Source organism: Lycium ferocissimum, chromosome 5 (assembly GCF_029784015.1).
Source record: "Lycium ferocissimum isolate CSIRO_LF1 chromosome 5, AGI_CSIRO_Lferr_CH_V1, whole genome shotgun sequence".
In the NCBI taxonomy this organism is placed as follows: domain Eukaryota; kingdom Viridiplantae; phylum Streptophyta; class Magnoliopsida; order Solanales; family Solanaceae; genus Lycium; species Lycium ferocissimum.
Window position 1 is genome coordinate 23266682 of NC_081346.1, and position 23273 is coordinate 23289954.

The 23273-nt window shown below is 35.7% G+C and overlaps 2 protein-coding genes across 5 annotated transcripts; one reads left to right on the top strand and one right to left on the bottom strand.

Moving 5' to 3' along the window:
* The first annotated feature begins 6097 nt into the window (after positions 1-6097).
* LOC132056538 (DNA-directed RNA polymerases II and IV subunit 5A-like) lies at positions 6098-11646 on the top strand. 2 transcript variants are annotated; one of them, XM_059448784.1, is made up of 6 exons: positions 6098-6214; positions 7516-7726; positions 8262-8441; positions 10070-10183; positions 10952-11108; positions 11320-11646. In XM_059448784.1, exons 2-5 carry the CDS (start codon positions 7526-7528, stop codon positions 11075-11077), a joined length of 621 nt encoding a protein of 206 aa, XP_059304767.1. In that variant the 5' UTR covers positions 6098-6214; positions 7516-7525; the 3' UTR covers positions 11078-11108; positions 11320-11646. The 2 variants fall into 2 exon arrangements, with proteins under 2 accessions (XP_059304767.1, XP_059304768.1); XM_059448785.1 differs by having other exon boundaries at positions 6104-6178.
* A 1558-nt stretch (positions 11647-13204) lies between these two features.
* Positions 13205-20089, bottom strand: LOC132056540 (putative late blight resistance protein homolog R1B-12). Of its 3 annotated transcripts, none has more exons than XM_059448786.1 (2): positions 19822-20089; positions 13205-16060 (listed from the first exon to the last, which is right to left on the bottom strand). In XM_059448786.1, coding segments are annotated over exons 1-2 (2304 nt in total). In that variant the 5' UTR covers positions 19824-20089; the 3' UTR covers positions 13205-13758. The 3 variants fall into 3 exon arrangements, with proteins under 3 accessions (XP_059304769.1, XP_059304770.1, XP_059304771.1); XM_059448787.1 differs by having other exon boundaries at positions 13205-16063; XM_059448788.1 differs by having other exon boundaries at positions 19818-20089.
* Positions 20090-23273: the final 3184 nt, after the last annotated feature.

Consider the following 23273-nt stretch of genomic DNA (forward strand, 5'->3'; position numbering starts at 1 on the left):
AAGAAGTGTTCCGCTATGGGATCGAATACGACCAGACATGAATATGATTGTTATAAAAATAAGTAAAGCCTAGTGCATGCGGGCTAAAGCTAGGATGTAATCTATGTGAATAGAATATGTTGCAAGTGTGAAACGGAAAGCAAGTTTATGTGTAACCTAATAAGGCCAATGTTCTACAGGAAAGCTTGGCATATGGTAATCGTAATGTAAGGAAATAATAAGAAAGTTGGAGATAATGCAGTAATAGTCATGACACGTAGCTAAGGATACGAGTACTATGTTAATGGATCCACACCCCGTTATAGAAAAAATGTAAATATCCAGGTAAAATGAGAACGTTTCGAAATTCACTAAGACCCCAACTTACCTTATCATGTGACGAAGGTCACAAAGCCAGGCCGGACGCGATCAAGGGCTGAAGTATTTCTGCGTGACGATTTCATCAGAGATCCAAGGTTAAGTCAGTGGCCGGAGCGAGAGAAATTTCAGACGGGGGACCTCCCGGAAGTTTTCCAAAGTTCTTGCGACCCGGCATAAGTAATAAATGAGAAAGTTTGGTAGCGTCAGTGAGGCTCGTATACGTGGCGCGGGGCGGGTGAACCCAAGAGGTCGCGTATAGTCCGGGCGATTAGGACCGGCAAGACAGGGGCACAGGCGACCACAACTCTAGTAGTCGGGGGCGAGTTCGAGTACGTTTGCACGCGCTTTTTTTTGAATAAAGTGAAACCCCCAAGACCCCTGGCGCAGCTTACGAGATTAGTCAACATTCGAGGACGACTGTTCTGTGCCGGGAAGGATGTTATATCCCGTATTATCGCATTGAATATTTTTAGGCCTGGGTTGCATGTTAAGGATAAGGCTATTTCCGCTTTTGTTTTAATGCACAAGTTGTTTATAATTTTATCGATGGAAATATCGAGGGAAATGAAATGTGTTGGAATTTTTTTTTTTTCAAGAAACGGCCATGTCGCCGTGAGATGTGGGACCCACCCTTGGTTGGCCAAATTTGATTAGTTCAAGTTACGAAGGGTGCGATTACTTTAATATTCGTAGGGCTAAGTGAAATTTTAAACTTTAACATTTCATGAAACGGCCATAAAAGGGTCATGCTATGGGGTTGCGTAAAGGGCCATGTGCCACATGGAAGCATTATATATGTAACATTAGATGACTAATTCATCACATTTTTCATCATTTTTCCACCTAGAAAAATCAAGAAACTTGAGAACCCAAAGAAGGGCTATTCGCCACGAGCAAAAAAAATTAAAGACCAAAAATCTCCATCAAAAAAATTATTTTTCTAGCAATTCAACCAAGTGTTCTATTAAAGTGAAGGAGTTGTTGGAACAAACAAAACATTCATCTTTGCAAAGAACAAGTCCCAGCTTATTTGGAAATCATTGATGCAAGAAGGTTTAATCTTCTTTTATAGGTTACGGATGGTTTACAGTATGTCGAAATGAATGGAATTCTATGAAAACATGTATGTTGATGCTTGGCCGTGAGTGTATGATGTTATGTAGAAATGATGAACAAATTTTATTTAGTGTTTTCGATCATGTCATGTTGCGGATTCAATGATGCAAAGGAAAGTTTAATGGTTCAAATCGAGGTTACAATCATGTGCTGGCTGTTTTGAAAGCTAATGCGAATTAAATTTTAGGCTTGTATTATGAAGATGATGTTGTTAAAGTATGGATTGTTGGTGTAGTTGATGAATTCGAAAGCAAGAAATGTGGTCGTCTTGTTCCTCATTGAATCGAAGTTTCTGCAAGGTAGTATTGGTCGGGTTGTTCAAATATCAGTGAATCGTTTAAAGTTATTCGAAAATTGTTTGAACGATCGGGATTAGTAATTGAACGACAAGCATTGACGTTTGGGTTTGATTATACGTGGTCGATTTCAGTCATATGCCAACGGAATGGCCGTCAATTATGTAGAAAAGAATTACCAATGTTAACGCGCTTGAAATTACTTATTGATGTTGTTGGAATGGTCGGGTATTGTTGTCAAGATTTGGCCGCAGTTGAATTCTCGATGTTGAGTTTATAGGGAAATGTCAGCCAAATTTCTGAGATAAAGTTGTTAGCTTGGAATTGATTCCTAAGTGCTTATGACTAATATTTGGTGTCTAATCTACGTTGTCAGAGATTTTGAGAAGCCGAGACTTAAGTTCGCAATGGGGCCAAGATATAAGCTGGACAGGTATGTAAAGCCGCCTTTTTTTCTTTTGGCATGCCCGTACGTAAGTAAGTTATGATATGTTATGAGGTTTGGGGTAACTCATTCTTAAAGTCCGAGCATGTTTACGATTCTTATTTGCTTTTTGATGTTGGCATCCTTAATATGGTCAACTATGTCCGTATGTCTTTGATATGATTGATTTGAAATGTTGTGTAAACGTTTGTTCCTAAGGATCTTATGTCTAAAAATGTCCGTAACTTTCATGGAAATGAAGCCGGGCTGATATGCTCGTAAATGATTCTATAACGTATAATGACTTTAATTTTCAAAGGGGGCTCATTGGTTTCGATGCCGTCCAGGGCCCCGAGACTTTTCTATGTTTGGTTCTAACCCCTTGTCCTATTTTTAAGAACTTAATGTGGCTATCATCCCGATCCTCGAGGGTTGGTACACTATTTATCCATCGAGTCCGGACCGATCGATGATTTATATGTTATGTATATGTATTCGAGTATGGTCTGTTGGTATCGGAGTCGGTGGTGGGAACAAACCCAATGAATGGGGCAAACCCCATAGTGGGGCAAACCTCAGTACACTGCCGAGTCCCAAAGTGGGGGTGAGTGTAAGGCCGCCTTAGGCGAAATCCCACATTGGTTTGTAAGCGAATCCCACGGCGGTTAATGTCACCATATGATATGTTATGATGTTATGATGTGTTTCTTTTGAGTTGCATACGGAGTTATGAAAACCATATATTTCGTGATTTTTATGCATATGATTTTGATACGTAACTATGATTTCTAAAGTTCTATTTGATATGTACTTGTGACATTCTAAGAAATTTGGTTTTTATCATTCGGTTTGTAAACGATAGTTTGTTTTGATTATTCTATCGAGTCCTTGTGAATGTTTTAAATTGCATGTAGTTTCTCATGACTCGCTCGCATTGTTATTATCTCTTTTCGCCGAGTCCCGGTGCCGTATGTTATCGTGCGCACTATGCTTTATTCCGAAGTATATGTGATTTACAAGTATGATTTGTTATGAAGTATGATGTGATATGAAGTACGACGTGTTCGAGGTATACAATATTAAGAAGTGATGTGTTGTGTGAAGATGGAGTGGCGACCACGTTCGTCCGCCGGTCCCACATGGACCGCATGTGCGATATGATATGATATATGATAACATACGATATGATGACTGCGTTTTCACCGAGTCCCCACCTTGGGCCGGACACGCTATATATGCATATGTATGATGGCATTATTTACTTATGTCATTCCGGGCCCATTATGGGCTTGACATGATACATGACATTGATATGCATGATTTGTATTTCAGCAAAAGAGTAAGCATTTTGGCATCTTCCGATTATTATATTTGTCTTCTCGTACCTCGTATGTGCGATTTGTATTTCGAATCTGTATTTTGGTATTCTCAAGCTATTATGCTCACTTTGTCGTACTTTACTTCTAAGTTATGACCTCAAGTTGTATGCCATGCTTTACATGCTCGGATATATTCCGTACCGACCCCCCTTTTCTTCGTGGCCGTGTTTTCATGCCGCGGGGCAGTACATCTGACAAGATGAGTAGAAGATGTTCCAATGGATTGCGAGCTCCATTTTCTCCGGAGCGCCGCCGAGTCGAGTGTTAAAGTCAGGATATCTTGGTTATGTTAGAGACTTTGCGGACGAGTCGAGTGTATGATATGTCGGTTTTGTAAGCTGTGTGTGTCGATGTATCATTATGCATTATATTACGAACTTCATATGTTGGCGCATTTCGTACGACTAGTTTTATTTGATTTGATAAAAGATGAAAAGGCATGTTTGTGTTTTTAGAAATTTTCATTATGTACTTATGTCATGTTTTGCAGTCTTGCATGATTATGAGTATAACGAGAGTCGGCGAGTTCGCTCGCCCTAAGTAAGGGTTCTCTGTGCCCATCACGCCTACCAAAATTAGGATGTGACATGTATAATAAGAAGTGCGAATTTGATCAAACAAAATACAACAAGTAACAATTCCCCAACAACCGAAGAATTTGTTACGTTAAAATAAATGTGAATCGTTGCAACAAGTTAATAGGTTGTTGCAACAGTATTCTTCAAATTGTTGAATAAGTGATTAAGTTGTTGGATATATCTTCTACAAACACAACCAAATAATCAAGCAATGTCCAATGCATTTATAGTTGTTGCAACATATTGTATACTTGTTGCAACAAGTGTATAACTTGTTGCAACAACTAAAAATCTGTTGGACATCTTCTACAAACAAAATAAAAAAAAACTGAAGCTAAGTCCAACAGATTTGTAGTTGTTGCAACATATTGTATACTTGTTGCAACAAGGGTATAACTTGTTGCAACAACTAAATATCTGTTGGATATCTTCTACAAACAGAACCAAAAAATTAAAGATATGTCCAATAAATTTGTACTTGTTGCAACATATTGTATACTTGTTGCAACAACTAAAAATCTGTTGGACATAGCTTCTACAAACGAACAAAAAAAGCAAGCTATGTCCATGATTTGTAATTGTTGCAACATATTGTATAGTTATTGCAACAAGTGTATAACTTGTTGCAACAACTAAAATCCGTTGGATATCTTCTACAAACAGAACCAAAAAACTGAAGCTATGTCTAACATATTTGTAGTTGTTGCAACATATTATCTACTTGTTGGCACAAGTGTAGAAATTGTTGCAACAACTAAAAATCCATTGGACATAGCTTCTATAAACAACCATAAATACTAGGACAAGAACAAAAAAATCATCTGTTGGATATCTACTCCTAAACCTTGAACCATACCAGGACAACAATAGAAAAAAACCATTTATTTCACTACAAACACACAACAACAATAACAACAACAACAATAACAGCAACAAGATGGATTTTATCCAAACTTTTCCTAAACACTGAACCAAACCAAGACAACAAGCATCTACTTCCAAGACAACAACAACACCATCTACTACAAACACACAATCATACAAGTTAAACAAAATACACCAAATGTATGTGTGATAATTGCTTATACTTTCTTTTCCTAAACCATACCATAGCAGGACAACACCAACACCAACACCAACACAACACCAACAACAGTATTTCACTACAAAATACACCAAATAGAGGTTTTTAAAGCAAGCAACCTCGGCAAATAATGTCTCAATTGTCAAACAAGTGCGGGGTTCTTCCGCAAGAACTTACTACAAATCATTGGAAAAAAGTCAACAAGATTGCAAGCCATTTTTTGAAATCCTAAGGAGAACAAGAACAAAAATATCACAAAAAATCAATTTGACAACAACGTACGCTATTTACAAACAAAAACCCCAACAAGTCAAACAAATACCCCGAATAAGGGTTTCTCAAACATAGAACAACAAAATAAACAACATATCGAAGACAAACCCGTTGTTCTTCTTCTTCTTCTTTTTCTACAACCAAAATCATCAATTTCTACCAAATAACTTTTGGAACAAGTGAACAAAAACTTTACCTTGATATTAAAGAAGAAGCAAAGAAGAATGCAGACTACGTACGAGGGTGAAGAAGAAGATGACAAGAAAAGAGGAGAGATGAGAGACGTCGAAGTGAAGGAGATGAAGCTTGTTGCTTAGTTTGATTTTGAAATATGGAAGAAGTGGAGGGAGTTGTGGGGAGGGAACGATTTGGGATGTTTTGAATAATGGGTGGGTGTTTTAGTATAATTAGTGGATATTTTGGGTTTTTTTATATTTTGTAAAAAATTAAAAAGTTTAAAAATTTATATTTTAGACCCCAATCTTCTTAATCCCAAATTTAATTGGGTTTTGATGTGAAATGGGCCCCACACGTCACCTTTGCTAATTTGAAGACTTTTTTGTCACCTTGAGTTAATTCTTCGTACTAAGTTCCAATTACTCGCAGCTGCTCTCTAAAATTAGGGTTATTTAAGACATCATACGCCTCTGTCAGTCACCATTGATACGGTTGGTGCTCCAACAGTTGTTGTCATCGGATTGCTCGTAAGCTTTTTATTTTATTTTAAATATGATTTCTTCTATTTTTTCTACTGAAACTATGTCAGTTTCTCTGTACTGTGTAAAATTTCTCCCTTTATAGTGTATCTTCCTTCTCTTTTTCTTTCTATATATACCTTCTTTTGCTGTTACTTTCCTCCAGCTTTTTCTCTCTTTTTTTTTTTTTTCACTCTTCATCAAGGAGTAACTCCCTTATGGATCATTATGCAAATTTCTAAGTAACTTGTATCTATAAGTACAAAGGAATGTCGTTTCTTTACTTGATTGTTCTTTATCTATCTTCATTGATTTCCTAAGATTCTCTAAGGTAGTATTCAATTCTCGTTTTATACATGTTAGCCTAAGCACGAAGACTTTGAAATTTGTGGTCTAAGACAAACCTTTGATATTTGTGTTGCTACAAATCATTTCATTAAGGGTAAAAGGGGAATTATAAGTGAAGCTGTTTCTAATTATGAAAAGGTGACATTCTTTTCGGAGCAGAGTAAAAAGGAAAGTGTCCCAAATAAATTGAGACAAAGGGAGTACTCCTGCCGTCCCATATTAGTTGTCCACATTACTAAAAGCAATCATCCCAAAATACTTGTCCATTTACAAAATCAAGATATAATTAATTAATTTTTTCCTATTTTGACCTTAACATTTCGTTGTTTCTGAAAGTAACCAATATTGATTAGAGTGTAATTTAGTAGAGAGAGATAAGGGTAATGTAGTAAAAGTACAATTTTATTTATGATTTCTTAAAGGACATGTAAAGTTGAAAGTGGACAAGTAATATGGGATGGAGGGAGTAGTTATTAGCGTGTAATTGGTATTCAATTGCTCTCCTGACTGCTACAACTCTCTGTTTCCATGTGCCTATTTGCTGGATATTAGTATTCAAGTTGAACTTGGGAAGTGATTGGAGCTGCATTTGCAATTCAAGTTTATCTCTGTTATCATATCATGGGATTACATGGTTATTTAACTATTTTATTATTTCAAGCAGCGTTATTTTTTTAGTTCTTACTTGAAACAAGTGACTTGGCCTGGTGGCAATTGACTTGAGCCTTGGGGTGCTCCCTTTCAAGGTCTCAAGTTCGAAACAAACAATTTCTGAGGGCCATCCTGACCGGGGAAGTAACCCGTTGATGAAGTGTACCCCCGGAAGTAATTTCGATATAAAAAAAACAAGTGACTTGATGAAGTGTAGAAGTAATTTCGATATAACCGTGAAATCTTTTCAGCATTTAAATTTCTTATATTTTTGTAAGAACCATAATAGTTTTTTCTTTTTTTGAATTCAGTAGCACAAAGATGACTCTATCAGAGGAGGAGCTCTCAAGACTTTTCAGAGTTCGTAAGACACTGATGGAAATGTTGTCCGATAGGGGCTACCTTGTTGGAGATTTTGAGATAAATATGTCGAAACATCAGTTCCTTCAGAAGTATGGCGAGAACATGAAGAGAGAAGACCTTGTATTTCAGAAAGCCAAACGTAACAACAGTTCTGATCAGGTGTGCTTTTTCAATTTCCTTTCTTGCATATCTTTGATTATGGTTACTGTCTGTTTATCCTTATGTGTGTATTACTATGTCTTGCTCCATTTGTTTTATATCTTGATATTTTGCTGTCTTATTTTTCTTGCAATCCTACATTAACTGCGTTTCTTTTGAGCCGAGGGTCTATCGGAAACAGCCTCTCTACCCCACAAAGGTAGAGGTAAGGTCTGCGTACATCCCACCCTCCCCAGACTCCACTTGTGGGATTCCACTGGGTATGTTGTTGTTGTTGATACTGTCTGTTTAATTTACTGCTTTCTTGCCTAAGGATTTTAATGTTTCCTTTAATTTGATGACCGATAAAAACACTCTTTCCTTAAATTGGTGAAATATTCGGTGTTTGTTTCAATTCTCCAACACCAAATTTGATTTTGCTGCAGGTTTTATGGCTTAAGTTACTCCTTTTCTACTAGTATGTCACTTCATTGTATAACTGAGGATTTCATAATTATTTGTTACCCATGTCTCAGCCATTTCCTTTTGATGCCAGATATATGTGTTCTTTCCAGAGGAGCCAAAGGTTGGTGTTAAGACAGTGAAAACTTATACAGAGCGCATGAAAAAAGAAGATGTCTTCCAAGCAATCCTGATTGTGCAACAAAATTTGACTCCCTTTGCTCGTACCGGCATTAGTGAAGTATCTACAAAGTTCCACTTGGAGGTTTTCCAGGTGACTACTGTAGTATTTCTACTATTAGCTTGTTCTTACTACTTGAATGAAGGATTGAATCTGTTATGAAATAGCTGAGAAGCTTAGTTTACTCCTAGTTTTGTGATCATTTTATTTTTGGTACCTTTGTTATTTGGTTTCTTCTGACTATTATTCATTTGAGCACTTGACACTAGTCAAGTAGCAGGACCACCAAAATCAGAAAGACAGTATGTTGTTACGTTACCATTTGCATTTTGATAAGTGGACTTTGTATCAAGATGGCATAATGATGAAGCCAATATGTGTTCAGAACAAGAAGCTTGTCCTCTGGATTTCTTGTAATTAGATTCTTTGAGGTGAGAGGGTGAGGAGGACATTCAGTCATTTATTTCGGGAAAAGTGTTTGAAGTTCATTAGGCTTCCAATTTGCTGTTGTGTTGCATGGCTAATGATATTGGATAGAAATCCGTGGTGTCGTATGCTAAAATTGGTGGCAGCTCGTTATGAAAAAGATATCGAGACTGAATGGTTAATATGATTAAAATGGAGGAAACAGATTATGTTATATAATTCTTAATTGCATATGGTTGATGCAACCTAAAAGAAAGTCTTCAATGTGTGTCTTAACTGGAGAATTTTATATCTAAGATACCCTTCTCCCAAACATTGATATCTGGAGTTTCAACAGATCAAGATCTATGTTAAACAAGAGCCTTTTGTGACTAGTTCTTAATAGAATTCGTCTAATCCTACTACCTGCATATTGCTTAGAACCAATGGATCAAATAAGTGTAATTTTTCAAAAGTGGAGGGGATATTGGTGTCTACACCACTGAGCTTCAAAGCTGAAAACAGCGGATTTCTTGGATATTTACGAAAAAAAAGATACTTCTAGATATAAGTCTCCAGTTCCGGCAGACCTTGTATCTGTTTACAGGTCCTTTCCATTTGATGACATTTTCAAGCTTCAGAAGAATAGGTGTTCAAATTCTTTCTAGAATTAGAATAAAGTGCAAAGACCAAGTGTCAAGTTTAAGAATCTACTTCGTACTATGTGCTAGCATACCCAGAATGCCTAGCAGCCATATGGGGCTGCCAAGTAAAGTAGTGAAAAGGAGAGGTAGTCCAGGGATGAGACTGCCAAGGCCTGCCTAGCGCTCCTCATCAGATAGCGAATTCTAACTCAAAGCTTAAGTGATAATCGAACCAAATCCCTTTTCAAGTATATGAGTAAATAAACTTAGCTTTTATGTCATTATGGATTAAACCAGCCTAGACAACCTGTACTTGACTTCATAAGCCACAATTCACAAGACAATGGCTTAAGACTATTGTACATTATATGAACAAATCGACGTTCTGTTCAGAATGACTTCTACATATTTGGAAAAAGTTATCTGTTGGGAATGACTCTGCAACTTTATGTTATCCAAAGCTGGTATAGACATTGATAGAGAATGATTCTGCTATATAAAGGGTTATTTGGTATTCCTCTAGGGGCTTTGTCTCTGTTATTTGTTTGATTTGGAATATCGCTTGGCTTCTAATATGCACATTTAGACGTTTAGTTGCTTCATGTGAATGATATCTATTGTCTTAGAAGGCTTAATCTTCTTAATCATCAAGATATATGATTAATGTTTCAGGAGGCAGAGATGTTGGTAAACATAAAAAATCATGTTCTAATTCCTGAGCACCAGCCACTTACTCCTGAAGAAAAGAAGAGCTTGTTGGAAAGATACACTGTGAAAGAAACACAGGTTCGTCTTTGTAATATTATTGCACTTGCTAAACTTTTCACCTCCTATAATACACTAAAGACCAGGAGACACGTTTTACGTGCATAAAGTTGAAGGCATTTTCGAGCTAATGGTGGTTAAGAGTGAAAGAATGGAGTAAATGAGAAATAACTAATTTACTTATTAATTTAATGGCTTTGTATTCCCTTTCAACCCATTGGGAATGAGTTTGTTGGAAGGGGTAATAATTGGAGATGGAAAAAAGAAGATAAAGCAGCATGCTTCATGATAGTGTTAAAGCCGAAACTGTCTTGTTCCCTTAGTCGTAGTATGGAAAAATTTAACCATTTTTTTTTTTGCGTGTTATTTTATGTGAAGGATCGTCAAAACCTTGTATCCGATAGCCATCTATCTATGTAAATGCATCTCTATAGCTGGGCTTCTATTATGAATGGGAGTTTGGCTGAGGGGAATTTTATAAGGAACTAGTGCCCAGTTGAGAGGCTTGCCCAGATGTAAACTGTTCAGTTTGCAATTGGATCAGTTCAAGGGGGCTTTGATTAACCTAATGTTAATTGTGAATAGCTTTGATGGAAAAACTACCTGCATGCTGCATTATTGATCATCACACTCATGGCCTTGTTATCTTTTGCTTCTTCCTTTTATTCTTATCTATCATGTTGATTCCCCTGCCATTATTTTGAATTATGCTATTTAGGTAGGTGTGATTGATTACTTCGTCAATTTTCTATCTAATTGAATGCCTAACATTTTCTTCTGCTAAAACAGCTTCCTCGGATTCAGATCACCGACCCAATTGCTAGATATTATGGGCTAAAACGGGGCCAAGTCGTGAAAATTATTAGACCAAGTGAGACTGCAGGTCGTTATGTTACTTACCGATATGTGGTCTGAACTAGTTTTTGATGTTTTCATCAGTTGAAAGGTAAGAAGTGGACAGAACAGTCAAGTTATGTAGTCGTTTGTTATTGTTCTCTCCCCCCCCCCCCCCCCAAAACCACACTAAAAAGAGCGATTGAGAATCTAGAGAACCTTGTGTTTTCTCTACCCCGTCTTACCATGTAAAAACAGGGACACTTACGTTCTTGAACCGATAACCATCTTTCGGTTAACTTAGCCTTTTTTTTTCTTTTCAGGATAATTGGTGAAAGAGAGGCGGTAGGACACTCCTGGATTGCTTAATGTACTGCTTATGCAAAAGTGGATCTAGAGCGAGTTCTATGGATTCCGCTGAATCTATTTTGTTCAACTTGAACAATGTATCATACCCCAAAAAAAAAAAAAAAAAAAAACCATTATACATATAATCATGTGATGGCACTCATTCTGAATCCACGGACTCTAGAATTTAGATCCTAGATTCGCGCACATGCTTATGATATTGTAAAAGCTAAAATGGAGCTTAAAAGTGTCGTTGGTTGAAGGGGTCAATATTTCTTTATGCGGAAGGCATTATCCTTGCAGATGAGTTCAACCGTATGGGATATACCGTTTTGTCCAAGTGCTCTTGTTTTACTCCAATGTTTGTTATGGGTCTAAATGGAGTGATATGATTAATATCGTTCTTATAACCGGTCCCAACTAGCTTAGGATTGAGGCATGGTTGTAGTTGTTGCCAATACTAAAAAAGGTTAATTTCATGCACATTGATAAATCTGATTAGTGCATATCTGAGTTCAGAAAATTTCTGCCATAAAGAAACTCCCTGCAAAAGGTTCACTTATGAAGAACATTCATCTTCACTGTGGGGTTTAAGGCACAAATTGTACAAACAACTGCATTCATCAATGTGATATTTTAAAAAAAATCACTTTATGCTATGTGAATTTTACCAAGACACCAATCTATTTTCTGTTCAAGGGTTTCAATGTTTACTTGGAAATTTAAAAAAAGTGTTTTCAACCTTGAAGCAGGTCACCTCACATCAAAGAAGAACGCCTAGTAGTATTTTTCACATTAAATTACTTAACTATTGAAAGCGACTAAATAAGTTGCAACATTCTCCCTGTTCTGCGATAATCAAGGTAAAGCTACAGTGATATCGAGTGTGAAAAAATCAAAGAAATAAATGGTCATACATAGAAAAGCAAGACAGATAAGTATTCCAGGGAGAACTCAAATTCGTTGATCCATGAATGGAAAGTGGTAATAGAACTTTGACAAATTATCTTCTTTGAAAAAACTGTTAAATACAAAACCGAAATGACATACAGAAAAGCTCTAGACATATTACCTTACAGATGATGCAATAGCTAACCAGACAACAACGCCGAATCAAGCAATCCACAAAAAATCCACAAAAGCAAAACAGACTCCATTAGTCTCTGTATCCATGTGTAATTCTGTATATACCGCAGTGCGCTTAATATAATTTCTTTGCCTCATTTGTCTTGGTGATATTCTCTAAAAGGTCATAAATAACGAAAACTAATGTTTTTTCATGTCAGAGTTGCAAAAAAGTGTAGGAAAGAGTAAGTTTGCTTCTTTGCTAATGTATCATAATTGTGAAATTACTTAGCATTATTTAATGGGAAACTTACATAAATGATTACATTCTGGGAGTTATTTTTTAGGCATAGCTACACTTTAGCTAATTACATTTCGTAGCTACAGTAGACGCGCGCTACAATAGATTGTATTCGCGCGCTACAGTAGATTGTATTCAAAATTCGGATGATATTCAAAATTCGATTGTGTCAGATTTTGATGTATTCAAATTAAATTTCACTGTATTCAAGTCAAATTCCGATGTATTCGACTAAGTTTAATCCAAGTCAAATGTATTCAACTCAACCGTATTCATTTGTAGCTATTTTTACACTGTATTCACTTTATTATATTTAAAATTAGTTGTATACAAAAAAATATCCTTCAAAGAAACAAAAATACACCGCAAACACATTTTTGCAATACGGAAAACAAGAAATAAAATACACCCCAAACACTGCTTCGTATGCTAAAAAAATTAATGAATACACTAGACTATATGCTAAAAAATTAATGAATACACTAGACTGTATGCTAAAAAATTAATGAATTCACTCATAAAAGAAACACTATTTTCCAAATCCGGCACCGGAAAACGACCGGATCTGGTATTACCGGCGGCGAGAAAATACCGACCATGCTTGCTGAAAACGACAAAACAACCAGAAAATTAAAAAAATCACTGCCACTTTCACTCCCATAATCGCCGGGTAGATTTGAGCCACCACAACACCATTACACCCCGATCTGAGAAATACTCAGAGATTTGAGAAATACTCAGAGATCTAAACTTAATTTCTATGAAGAATAGGAGCAACAAGACGAAGAAGATGAAGAAGAAGTAGGGAACGAAGAGTCCTGTACATACAAAGAGAGCTTAGAGAGAGAGGGAAGGGAGAGACAAGGGAGGGAGGAGAGAGAAAAATGTGGATACAGGGGTTGCTTTTTTATTTTAACCTATTTGTATGTTTTAGTTATGGAGTGTAATTGATATACACCTTTTAGCTACGAGGTGTAAATAAATTGAAGTATAGCGACTAGATAAAAATAAGGTCTAATGTTAGCTACACCATGCAGATTTCCCTTATTTAATGACACCGGGCCGCATACTGAACTTGGAGACTGTCACATCCTGTCTTCTCTTCTACTTCTTTTTTAATGTTCAGAGCTGAATTCTTAAGTGACTTACTGCAGCGAATCAGCTTAATCAACTTTAGTGTTGGGATATCCGCAAAGCTGGAAGGGATCTCTTGAAGCCTCCAACAATAATCTATAACTAGTTTCTCGAGCATGGGGAAGGATGTCTCCAAGGAGCGCCATTCTGTCATAAGAACAAAGTGTAGTTTCACGACTTTGAGTGCTTGGAACTTGTAATCACTGGTATCCCAACATCTGCTATATCCTTTACCCCTGAAGTATATTCTACGGAGTTTGAGTCTCTCAAGGTTTCGCAGTCTTGCAATATTTGAGACGATTTTTTCTGTTAGGAAAATACTGTGAAGGGACAAATCCTTTAAATTTGAAGGGAAGGCAATACAGCCGCCCAATCCAATAGATATGTAGGTTGAGAAACCCACTTCGAGAGATTGAAGTTGGAGTTCTTCAAGATTCGGCATATCAACTTCCGGTTGCACAACGGAACAATATTTGGGTTCAACGATTCGGAGCTTTAGTTCCTCAATATTTGGAAATTTCCACCAGAACTCCGGACTCATATCAGCCAAGTATACACGACACTTCCCAAAACTCTTTAAGTTCGGTAAGACTGAATATTCTTCGAAAATTGCTCGATCATTGTCTTCCCATTTGAAGGAAAATTCGTTGATATCCACATGCCGTAGGTTTTGCATTTTCCAAATAGCAGATGATGTCTTTAAATGCATTCTAGTTGAATCTTCCCACACCACCCGCAAAGTTTGTAGATCGAGCAGGTGTGATACCCATTGGAAATCAAATTCTTTCGTACGAATTGCAAGGTACCTCAATTGAGTTAGTGCTTGCATTGCTGAAGCCCAAGAACTTTCCAAGTAGATATCCAACAAATTCAACACCCGCATAAATCTAAAGTTGTCAAGTAAAGGAAAAAGACTTATCTGATCCCACGCATAGAATTTTGGATGAGCAATGAACTCCCCTTCCTTCAAGCCTGTCAATATTGGAATCTTATCCAACGAATATTCATTCTGCACCAATTGTTTGACAAGATCGTCATGGACATACATGCATAACCGAGACACTTTTGCATCTGAAGGCTTGCAGGGATTATACGGGACTACGAGCTGCATAAACATTTCCTTTGTAAGTTTTCTCAAGCAAAACTCATGCACTACATCATGAAGAGTGCAGTACTTTATCTCACCATTAACTCTCCTTTTAGTAACCACTACTAGGCTTCGGTTCGCTAGATCATTCAAGCAAATCTTAGATGCTTCCTCCATGTTCTCTGTGTCCATGTTCTGTACAAAATTTTCAGCCATCCACAACTTCAGCAAATCGGACACTGGATATTTGTAGTGTTCCGGAAACAATCCCATGTAAAGAAGGCAAGGCTTTAAATAGTCTTCCAAATGGTCGTAACTTAATTCTATTATCTTCATGCTTTGCTCTTCTAAAACATGGGAACTTAAATCATTTGCGACCTCATTCCAAAAAGAGACTTGCCTTTGCTTTGCAAAAATTCCAGCAATCAAGACTATGACAATTGGTAATCCCTTACAGTTTTTGGCAACTCGTAATCCCACCTTGAGTAGCTCTGGGGGACAAATCTCTCCTTGAAATACTTTCTTCTGAAGTAATTTCCAGCTCTCATCCACTGTGAGAAATCGAAGAAAATATGGATCACTGTGGTGCTTAAGCTGCCTAGCCACTTCTTCATCTCGAGTTGTTAGCACTATTCTGCTTCCATTTTCATCCTGTGGGCAAGATAATCTGAACTCTTCCCATGCCTTAACGTCCCATACATCATCTAATACGATGAGGTATTTCTTGCGCATTAGACTCCTGCGCAACTTGTCAGGCATGTCTTCATCTCTCATACCATTGATATTGCCTATAGCTTGTTTAAGAATATCAGAGAACACTTTGCTCAAGCTATATTCTTTTGAAATGGAGCACCATGCTCGAAAGTCAAAGTGTTTATTATCAATAAAATGATTGAACACCTTTCTAGCCAAAGTTGTTTTACCCAGTCCAGGCATTCCAACAATTGAGACAATATCAAGTTCCATTGTTCCTCCAGTTAATTGTCGAATTATACTCTCTGTTTCATCCTCAAAACCAACTACTTCCTCATCAATTGGTGAAAAACTATGTTGGGTGGAAGCGGTTGCACCTGCAGGTGTTCTTTCACTAGTCAGAAAGTTCTCCATGTCAATTAGCTTGGTCTCTTTCCTGCTGTTAGAAAGTAAATATAACTATGTTAGAACTGATTGCTAGTCATAAAATTAGATAGATATGGAAAAAAGAAGTAAAAGTTAATCTATGAGATCTAGGGGTTGAAGGAATATATAGAATTGCATACTACAGAAATTTTCTATTAAGATAATATTTGGAGGGAGTTTTCCTTTTCTTCCAAGTTCTTTTTTCCTTAGAAAAAGACGACAAACTAGAGTTCGTAGTTTGGGAAGGGGAAAAGGCCAATTTTGCCTTTGAATTATTCGATATGGGATAACTTTGTAATCCGCTTTGTTTTTTGGCTCAACAACGCCCTTGCCATTAGCCAAGTAACTCAAGATTGCCCTTCGAACTAATGATTGCTCCAGCTTGGATGTAAAACGGTCAATTTTTTCCCTGAATATTTGATATGGGACAATTTTGTCCTCCGTCAACAAATCGGCCAGTATCATCCCCAAAAATTTGGAACCAATAAAATTGAGCCTCTAGTCATTTTTAACTGATTGCTATTAAGTTGATGATATGATTTTTAACAAAGCGACTTTATTTGCTTCAACCCTATTTTAATTGTTGCTATTATGTTGATGATCTGATTTTTACTGGTAATAGCGAGAATATAGTTACTGAGTTTAAGAAAGATATGATGAAGAGATATGAAATGAGCGATTTGGGATTGTTGCATACTAAGTTTCTTGGTCTTGAGATTTATCAACAAGCTGATGCAGTGTTTTGTTTCTAAGCAAAACCATGCTGAAACAATGATTAAAAAGTTCAACATGTTTTTAGTTGCAAAACTATGGAAACACCACTTGCTTCAACTTTCAAATGAGAAGTTGAAGAAAAATGGACAACACTTTGTACAGAAGTATGGTTGGATGTTTGATGTATGTTACTATTACTATGCTGAATATTATGTTTGCAACTAGTTTGTTGTCCTGATTTAGGCAAGATCCTATCAATTTTCACCTTAGAGCAGCCAAACAAGTTCTTCGCTACATAACGCTGGCTTATGGTATGATCATGTATTGGAGAGGAGAAGAATTAAAGTTAGTTGCCTATCGTGATAGTGATCGGGCAGGTTCTAAATTAAAGATGATATGAAAAACATGTAGGTCATGTATTTTTACTTGGTACGGGGAGCATTTTCTTGGCAATTAAAGAAGCAAGAAACAATGGCACAATCATCTATCAAAGCTGAATATATATCAGCAATCATGGCAACTTCTCAAGCTATTTGGCTAAGAAGAAATTTGGAGCATGTTGGAGAAAAAACAAGACAAAGCAACAAGGATTTTCCATTACAACATATCAGCAATAACAATGGAATAAATCCAATTTACAACAGCCGAACAAGACACATTCCAGTGAAGCATTATTTCATCAGAGAGAAGAATGAAGGACAAGAGATTGAGCTCGAGTATTGCAAGTCCGAAGATCAAGTTGCTCATATTTTCACCAAGCCATGAACTTTTGGGAGTCCAACAACGACACATTAATGTGTTGTCTTTGTATTAATTAAAAGTAATCTTGATTGTCACGAGTATAGTTAAGTTATTACTCCCTCCGTCCCATTTTAACTGTCGCTTTAGCTCTTTCACGCTCATTAAGAAAAGGCGGAATAGCTTGGTAGGTCCCTGTGCTTGTCCATTTTTGTCATCCCGGTGTTTGTACTTACGAGTTTGACAACTAAACCCTTCTACCCTTTAAAACTGAGCATTTTAAACCCTTTTTCGACCCGGTCATCATAAATACGGTAACTTAGTAAACTATACCCTGCATTTATTGTTTTTCTTAAGGCGGCCATGACAAATAGGGCCTACCAAGCTATTCTGCCTTAAGAAAAACTATAAATATAAGGTATAGTTTACCAAGTTACCCTATTTATTAGATTTTTTTAGAATTAAGAAATATTAAAAAGGAGTACTTATTTAATGTTAAGGGAATTTTGATTTTGAATTCCCAAAGTGATACTTATTTGGGACAATTGTTTAAGCTAAAATGATGGTTAAAATGGGACGGAGGGAGTATCTATCTAGAGTATTCTAAAGGACTCTAAAAGAAATAAACTTTGGGGAAGCCAAAGAGTACCCATTTTGTATCTATATATGTGGAAGTGTATTGAACAAGGTCAAGAATGTAGAGGAATAAAAAAGTTACAATTGCTGCTGAAAAATATATCAGTAAAACTACTGCTCCCTCTGTCCCAATTTAAGCGTCTTAGTTTAATTGATTAAAAAATTTAAGGAATAAAAAGAGATTTTTGAATCTCATGGTCCTAGGTTAAAGATGTGTGTAATGTACTAAAATATCATTTGAATTGTCAGGTACGATATTTGAATTGTTAACTTATTAAATATAGAAAGAGACACTCTTTTGGTACAGACCAACAACAACAACATACCAGTTGGGAGGGTAGAGTGTAACGGACACTTTTATGAAAGGTCGGATACGAGCAAACAAATTAAAACAATTATGAAAATGAAAACAATGAAAGTAAATAAGCCATTATAAACCAACGAATTGAGACAAGAAACTATTAAAAAGTAAGAAAGGATAAACGCGACTACCTCTACTACCCTAATATGAGTCCTCCATACCCTCATCTATTAAGGTGTTAAGGAATGCCATGTCTGTTTTAATCACCCTCCCAATACTTCTTCTACTACCTCTACTTTAGGCCCCAACTCCGTATGGGACATTTTATCTCTCACTCATCATTCTAAATCTTGTCTTCCACCGGTTAATGACTTCATGGGATCGGAGTGCGCCAACACATCCATCGCAGAACTTTCATCTTCCTCAATACGAGATTTCTTTTCGATACACTAAACTTCTAAAACCACTTTGGGACTCTACACAAAATAAACTTTGGGAAGTCCCCATTTCCTCGTATAATAGACCCATTTTGTATCTATATATGTGGAAGTGTATTGAACAAGATCTAGAATGTAGAGGAAAAAAAAAGTTACAGTTGCTGCTGAAAAATATATCAGTAAAACTACTATTCTCTCTTCCATCACCAAGTCCCAACCCCAAGCGTCTCCTCTCATAGTTTGATTGAGCAAAAAATTTAAGGAATAAAAGAAGCATTTTGAATCTCATGGTCCTTTTCTAGGTTAAAAATGTATGTCCCTATCTCTCCGTAAAATATCATTTGAATTGTCGAGATAGATATTTGAATTTTAACTTATTAAATATAGTTGTTGCAAGAATGCCGCAATTCTTGACACGGAGTCATTGTACAGACCAAAAAAAAATAAAAAAATGGTAAACACTTAAATTGGGACGAAGGGAGTACTATTCTCTCTTAAGTCAGGACATTCTATTTCAGACTTATTACCAAACATTCTATCTGTTACTACTTTTCTAATTCCTACTCTTCCTCACATAAAAGTTAAAACCATCGGTAATACTACCTCTGTTTCAATTTATGTGAACCTATTTTCTTTTTAGTCGAAATATAAAAATGAATAATCCCTTTCTAATTTGGAAACAAATTCACTTTATGAAATGATTCTGATACCCACACAAATATTAAGACTTATTTTAAACCAAATTTCAAAAATCTTCACTCTTTTTTAAATGTCATACTCAGTCAAATGGGTCCACATAAATTGAAACGGAGGGAGTATTAGATTGAGTGATAAACCAATACCATTATAGGAAATACTAATACTGTTTATGCCTATTGATACATTATTACTCCTATTCAAGTTAAAAAAGAAAAGAAGTATAAGAAGAAACAAAGTCACACTTACATTCAAACGATTAAAAAAAACCACCAATCTTTCTTCGTCCTGGTTCTGGTACAGTAGAGGTAGTAATGAACTCAAATTTGGTAAGATGTATGGCTTCAGATGGATTAATTGCTAACATATGGTTTTGAAGTAGATCAATTGAAATGGAATAGCTAGAAATAGGAAAGGAGAAGGAATAAATGAAGAGTGAACTATGTACCACAAAAAGTAAATAAAGACTGAAGAGTCTAGTCAATAATGAGAAAATGACAAAAACTGTATGTTTGAAGGAAGCTATGAAGAAAAAGGAACATTTATACGTACAATAAGTTTTTACTATTTTTAATTTAGGGAAAAGGGTTTCTAGGAAAAAATTTAAAATATCATGGTTATTTTGGTAAAAATCATTTTAAATATACCCCTGTATTTTTGTTAATTTTTATATTTTTTTTTAAACGATTATCATAATCTTTAATGTTTTATCCCTTATTTTAAAATTTGATGGGGGAATAAGGGATCTTTCTTGATTTTTATTCCCCGAGTTAATGGAGCGGGAATAAAAAATCCATTTCGAGGGATAATTCCTATATTTGAAAACTTTAAGGATGAGAGGGGAATTTTTGACCCAAAATAAGAGGATATTTTTTAGCCTTTTTTTCCAAAGTAAGAGGGATATTTTTCACCCTTTTCCCTTTTAATTTATTTCTAGAATAGGCCCGTTAATTTTTATATTTTTTTAGTGATTAGTGTAATCTTTTGTGTTGCATATTTTAAAATTTGATGGGATTTTCTTGATGTTTTATAGTTAATTTTTTTCCATAGTTTCCTTTAAATCTAGGACAATAAATATTTGAATCTAAGTGTTAGCTTTTTTGGGCCAAAAACTATTAAGTGCATACTTAAGGGACTATTTTGAATCTACTACTACCTCTGTCCCAATTTATGTGGCACCATTTGACCAGAAACAGAATTTAATAACGAAAATAAGACTTTTGAAATTTGTGATTTAAAATAAGTCTTAGATATTTATGTGTCTGTAAATCATGTTGTAAAGTTAAATTGTTTCTATATATACAAATGTAGATTTTTTGGGGCATTAAAAAAAAAAAAGGTGTCTTGATAAATTGAGATAGAGTGAGTATCAAACATAAGAGATCATTTTTATCATTTTCTCGAGTCATAATTAATAGTACTTTTTTTTTTTTTATAAGGTAAAGTTTTATTAAAAAGTAGTATCAAGATAATACTGCGAAGTACAAAGAAATTGCAGGGTAGATTACATTAGAAACCTAAGCGGTCTAGCATGTCATCTAAATTCATCCCAACATTTCCATCTTTTCAATAGTACACGTTGTGCATACAACTATATTTTACGGACTGCAACTGCTCATTTTTGCCTTCGAAACACCTCTTATTTCTTTCTATCCATATAGTCCAAGCTATGCTGAGAGGAATGGCACTCCATATCTTCTTTAGGGATGCATCTGGACATGCAGCTTCCCAACACTCTTAACACACTCCTGAATGTCATTGGACTTGTCCAATGAATGCCAAAGTTAGCAATGAACATGGACCACACCTGCCAGGCAAATTCACAATGCACGAAAATATGATTCACCGATTCGCAAGCTTTCTCACACAAGTAGCATCTGCTGCACATTTTCCAACCCTTCTCTTCAGATTTTCTAGTGTCAGGCATGCTTCATGAGACGCAAATATGCATTGATGAATAATGTACCTTAGGGGTTATTGAGGGCCAACTTATTTGGCCGGATTTTTCACAATTAAGGTAAAGAATCTAAACCCCATCACTAGTATCCCCCCCCCCCCCTTCCCCTTTTTGCCTTCAGAAAATCATGCACGTCATGAAAGACAAACTTAAGTTAAATCTAAAGAGAAGAGAAAATTACAAAACAATAGCTTTTATATATGGGATAGTTTAAAGTAATCCCTTAAATATGTTTTTGCTTTGTTTTTGCCAAAAGTATGCGCTTTTGATGTGTTAAAACTTTAACAAACTACGACTGTTAAGTTTGACGAAAATCTGGAACTATTTTTTTTAGTGCAAACTCATTTTTGAAGGTGTAGTTTTTATAGTTTTTGTCATTTTTGGTCTATTTTCAGAGTTTGATGTAGCTTTTTGAGGCACAATTTATGCTAGTTTTTGTTTCTTGTGCAGTGTTTTTCTGCTGAGTTTCTAGAATTATCTACTAGACTTTCCTGCGATATTGCTGGTTAAATCTATATTTTTTCCACATTTCCCTCTAATCTAACAGATAAAACTTGTTGAAAGGTTTGAAGAAAACCATAAGTGCTCATTTTTCACACACTAAGAGAACAAAAACTGCTCAGAAATATATACAAGGGAGTAAGGGACTAATTTAAACCTACCCTAAATATGAAAACTATTTTGTCTTTTTCGCAAACGAAAATCGAAAGCTCTTTATCACATGGTTGTTTGTAGCCCGATGGTACGACTGGACTATAAAACTAGATGTTTGTAGCCCGATGGTACGACTGGACTATAAAACTAAATGTGATCTCTTCACTCCAATTTTTTAAGAAATTTGAATTTTCGATCAATGAATGTGTACGTACTATTTTACTCAAGGAGTTACACAGATTAATTTTTAAATTTTTTTTGTCTCACTCCACGCTGTCATTTTTACTAAACTTACTAGCTGGACTCAATAAGGTAACAATATTTTTAATATGTTAACAAAGATGGTCCAGCAAGGAGGCGTTTAGTTTGTGTTTCTTCTACTTAGTCAAGGCACAATTGTTCCTCATTTTTTGAAAATTCAGCACCTAAGAGGTGCAACTCAATACTATGTCTTTTTCCTTATTGGCACTGAAAATGATAAGCAGGGTTTGTATTTTATGTGTTGGTGGGAGGTAATAGATATTTGGTGAAATTAGTTGAAGTGTGTAAGTTGATTCGACACCACGATTATTTAAAGAAAAAAAGAAGGTCTCGTTTGTATTAGAAAACTAGTTCTATACTCTATAATTTGATACTCTCAAGTCAGAATTCGCATTGTGTAAAATTTGTATTCATTGCAAACTCTTCCTATAATCTTAACTAAAAGAAAGAAAAAGAAAAAGGCAAAAATAATTTTGTCCGCTTGTGTACTCATATTTGAGGGTATATCCTCTTTTTCTTAAACTATATTTCTTAAAGAGGTCAATGTAATCCATTGTTTGTTCTTTTTTCGGTTTGAGAAATAAAGATCAATTTTAGCAGTTTTAATCTTAAGAACTACAAAAATGGAGTAGTTTCTCTTGAGATCACACAAGTTCTGTGGTTAAGAGAGGCTCTACAGTAAAAATTTAGCCAGAGTAATTCAAATTAACTTAAAAAGCTTTTTCTGTTTGATATACGGTATATAGCTTCCCAATTAAAAAAAAAAAAAAATTCTAAAAAACTACTATAGTTTTGCCCGACTTGGTTACAAATGAAGTACTAGACGAGT

What these genes read in the sequence shown, in the direction of transcription:
- LOC132056538 (XM_059448784.1), top strand. Translation starts at nt 7,526, where the DNA reads ATGACTCTATCAGAGGAGGAGCTCTCAAGACTTTTCAGAGTTCGTAAG. An exon ending in GTAACAACAGTTCTGATCAG is followed by an intron (nt 7,727 to 8,261) that starts GTGTGCTTTTTC and finishes TTTTGATGCCAG; the next exon opens with ATATATGTGTTCTTTCCAGA. An exon ending in TCCACTTGGAGGTTTTCCAG is followed by an intron (nt 8,442 to 10,069) that starts GTGACTACTGTA and finishes TTAATGTTTCAG; the next exon opens with GAGGCAGAGATGTTGGTAAA.